Source organism: Anarrhichthys ocellatus, unplaced genomic scaffold (genome assembly GCF_004355925.1).
Source record: "Anarrhichthys ocellatus isolate YVR2014 unplaced genomic scaffold, GSC_Weel_1.0 scaffold7, whole genome shotgun sequence".
Lineage (NCBI taxonomy): Eukaryota > Metazoa > Chordata > Actinopteri > Perciformes > Anarhichadidae > Anarrhichthys > Anarrhichthys ocellatus.
This window is the reverse complement of record NW_022280037.1, coordinates 11996159-11999723: the sequence shown is the minus strand read 5'-3', so window position 1 is coordinate 11999723 and position 3565 is coordinate 11996159. Positions and strand designations below refer to the sequence as shown.

General features: G+C 50.2%; 1 protein-coding gene across 1 annotated transcript; it reads right to left on the bottom strand.

Annotated features, from left to right (window-relative positions):
* Positions 1-15: 15 nt before the first annotated feature.
* Positions 16-3365, bottom strand: zfp36l1a (zinc finger protein 36, C3H type-like 1a). The gene is made up of 2 exons (XM_031847590.1): positions 3271-3365; positions 16-2173 (listed from the first exon to the last, which is right to left on the bottom strand). Exons 1-2 carry the CDS (start codon positions 3322-3324, stop codon positions 1097-1099), a joined length of 1131 nt encoding a protein of 376 aa, XP_031703450.1. The 5' UTR covers positions 3325-3365; the 3' UTR covers positions 16-1096.
* Positions 3366-3565: the final 200 nt, after the last annotated feature.

The following is a 3565-nucleotide window of genomic DNA, read 5'->3' as shown; positions in this document are numbered from 1 at the left end:
AAAAAAAAAAAAAAAAAAAAAAAAAAAAAAAAAAAAAAAAAAAAAAAGATGTAATGAGTACAGAGCTCCTCAGAGCAGGTACTAAAGTAGGGAAGAAGTAAAGTCAAATAGCTTGGAAATCTGATCGCAGGATGTACAACTGCACCATGGGAATGCTGGAATTCCCCAGACTGGCGAGGATGAAGGCAGGAAGAGGCAGGGTGGGGAGGCGGGACAAAGTCTTACAGGTTTAATGATCAGTTTGATAGCAAGACTTCCTTCCCAATAAAGAGCCAGTGACCAGCAACAGGAGGAGGGAGAGAGGGGGGGGGACATAACCAACTTCCAGTTCAAAGTCCTTCCTGCAGACTCACCCAGTCCACAATTATATAAGACGGACGGGGCTTTAGAACAACTGTGACAGAGGAGGAGGGGGGGGGGGGGTAATGAGAAAGAACCAAAAAACAGTAGTCCAGTCACCCTAAACGCATGCAGAAACCGGCCCAGGCACTTTTTTTTATTTTTAAAAACTATTCATATCTTTTCAGGGTCTATTTTTTTCCTTTTCTTTTGTCTTAACTCAGTCTGTAAAAAACGGCTGCGGTAGATCTACAGTTACGTTAGTGAGCACCCTCTAGCTAACTCAGGGGAAGTGGTATCTTCTGGGAAGAGGGCGGGAGGAGAGAGGGGGTTGGGGGGGGGCTAGTGCAAAGCACTCCCCTTTCCAAGGCCACTTGTGCTGCCACACATTCAAGAACAAATGAAGAAAAAAAAAAAAAAGAAAAGAAAAAAGTGGCACCTGGCAAAACAGTCAATTCTTGTTCTCATGATTTTCATTGTTCAATTTCCTCCTTTTTTTGGCACTATGACACATGGCAGGGTACTTTTTAAAACTTAACAGAGATGGAATGAGGAGAGAGAGAGACAGACACAGAGAGAGAGAGAGCGTTCCCTTAACTGACTACATCCTTGCAATGCTAACAAGGAGCTAACACGGTGTTGTTTGTGGGGGGGGGGGGGGGGGGGGGGGGCTCGGGACAAGGGTGCAGAGGTAGAGGGGAGTGCCGCGTTCTCTTTGTGTCATCGAACTTTAAAGTCACTGGTGGATGCTTGCAGTCTAATCATCAGAGATGGAGAGGCGGCTGAAGATGGGAAGGCGGCGGGTTGTATCCAGCGTGGGGGACTCGGAGCCGCTCAGGCTGCCTCCGGAGCTGCTCTGGTAGCCATCTTGGTCTGACAGAGAGTCGGGAGGGCTGGATGGAGACTCGAACATCTGGGGGGACACCAACATGGGTCTGAAATAGTAAGGTGTGCTCGTCGGAGAGGGAGGTGCAGGGGCGTTGGGCTCTGTGCCCACAGGACCGGCACCGAGGCTGGGGCCGAACAGGTTGGCCAGCTCCTGGCTGGAGTAGGTGAAGGGGTTACAGCTGGGCCAGTCTGGGACCTCATCGGGGAAGAACATGGGCGGAGGGGTGACAGAGGTGGGGCTGTCTCTCAGCCCGGCTGAGCTGGAGAAGCCCGCGAAGCTGTAGCTGTGCTGCAGGCGAGGCCTGTCCATCTTGTTGCAGGAGTTAAGAGGGGAGCACTGCTGGGGAGGTCCGCGGCGTTCCTCGGCGTTGTGGATGAAATGGCAGCGAGGCCCGTACGGGCAGAACCCGATGGTGTGGAAGGTGCGGCACAGCTCGGTTTTGTATTTGGGGTGGCGGCTCAGGCTGCGTAGTTCATGGATTCCGTGAGCAAACTGGCACTTGTCGCCATACTTGCAGGAGCCGTTCTCCTCAAAGGGCCTGCAAAGCTCCGTCTTGTAGCGGCTGGAGTTCACCTGGCTGCCGCCGGTGGGGCTGGCGGGGCCCAGGCACTTGTTGAGGAGCCTCTCGCCCGTCTCGGAGAAGGAGCGGTCTCGCATGCGGTTCTCCTTGTTGTTGTTGCTGCTGCTGCCGGCATTGCCAAGCCCTGAGATGAGCGAGGAGTGGTCCGTCGCCTTCAGGCTGTTCAGAAACTGGTTCTGGCTGAACTTTGTGCTGCTGACGGAGTGCCGCCGCTGGTACACGCCTCCCAACGGGGGAGATCCCACCGCCTTCCTGTCCAGCAGGGCTCCGGCGGGGCTGGAGATGGGCACATTAGTGCCAGTGCAAGGGACAGACATGGGATGGGGGGCGCCCAGGTTGTTGTTGTAGCTGAGCAGTTTGTTGTTCTGCAGAGACACAAAGAATACATATCATTAGGATCAATAATCTACACGGTCACCTCGGCTGATCAGTGTGGTCCTGATCTTAAAAAGAGAGCTGGTGGGAACAGGCTCCTCTTGCATGACTGTGTTCTTTTTGGCTCCGACAACATAAGCGGATACAGGCCTATAGAGCAGCAGCTGGTTTGGCAAGTTGCCCCGGTTAGGAATGTGTGCCTGTTTAGTAAATGGAGCAGCAGCCCATGAGGGGCCACAGGGCTGCTCGTGGCTACAAAGAGGCGGCATCATTTGGGAGATAATGAAGGTGGCGAAGCATCCTGCTGAATGAATTACGAGGGGAAGCTGATCTGCGTCTCAATACACGTACAAACTAGAAGACTTCACTGGTGCGGTCACTGACTGACATCAGTATTACAATTAAAAAAAACAACCGCGCAGGAAAAAAAAGGAGCAGTTCAAATAAATAAATAAATAAATAAATAATCTGACACTGAAAACATTAAAGTGCACGCGGACGAAAACATTGCAGTGACGTTAACTCTCCGGTGAACCGTTAACGATTTCTAAAACCAGTTAAGCGTTAACAAATATTAACGCGGTTACTCTCAGAAACAAGGTTTATGGAGGCAATAGCAACTAAAAGCCAGACGAATCTAGTCAATGATTAGCGAGCATGTGGCTGCTTTGTGAGGAGTATTAAAAGTGGCGCAAAACTGCGCTCATTAACAGAAAGAGGGACACGAGAGACGTGGGGAAACTGCCAGTTAGCAAAACTAGACATTTTGGGGTTAACTGACGTGGCACATGTTGACTATAACACGTTTTAACATTTCAACAATTGTTAACAGTTAATGTTAAGTTACAGGCAGGCTGGGGCAACACTTTTTACAGACACTCGTTTGACACAAACACCGCGTTCAGGACAGAGACGGGAAACAACAGGTTTGTGAGAACTTCAAAGCGAAGCGAAGAGCAACAATCCAAAACAAGCAAAAACAAAACAAGCCTCCAAAACAGGCGCGTCACGGCGGAGGGCCGCGTGCAGCTCCTCATTCCTCCACAGAGGCTAACGTGCTAACAGAGAGGAAAAGTTGTATAGCTACCTTGTTCATTATTTCGAAGTCGAAGAAAGGCGGCGACAGCACGGCTGTGGTCATCTTTGCAGCGGACCAGGGTTAAATCAAAAGTAGTCGTTTTTTAGAAAGAGCACACGTCTGAAATTTAAAAAAAAAAAAAAAAAAAATCCCAAACCAAAAAAGTAAAGTGTGCTTGCTCGAAAAGTTGCGCAGGTCTGCTGAGTTTCTGTTTTGCAGCTCCTGGATATTTTTTGACCCTGCAGAAACACCCCCTCTGCTCTGCACCAGCTCCGACATTTGCTTTATAATCCTTTGCAGGAGG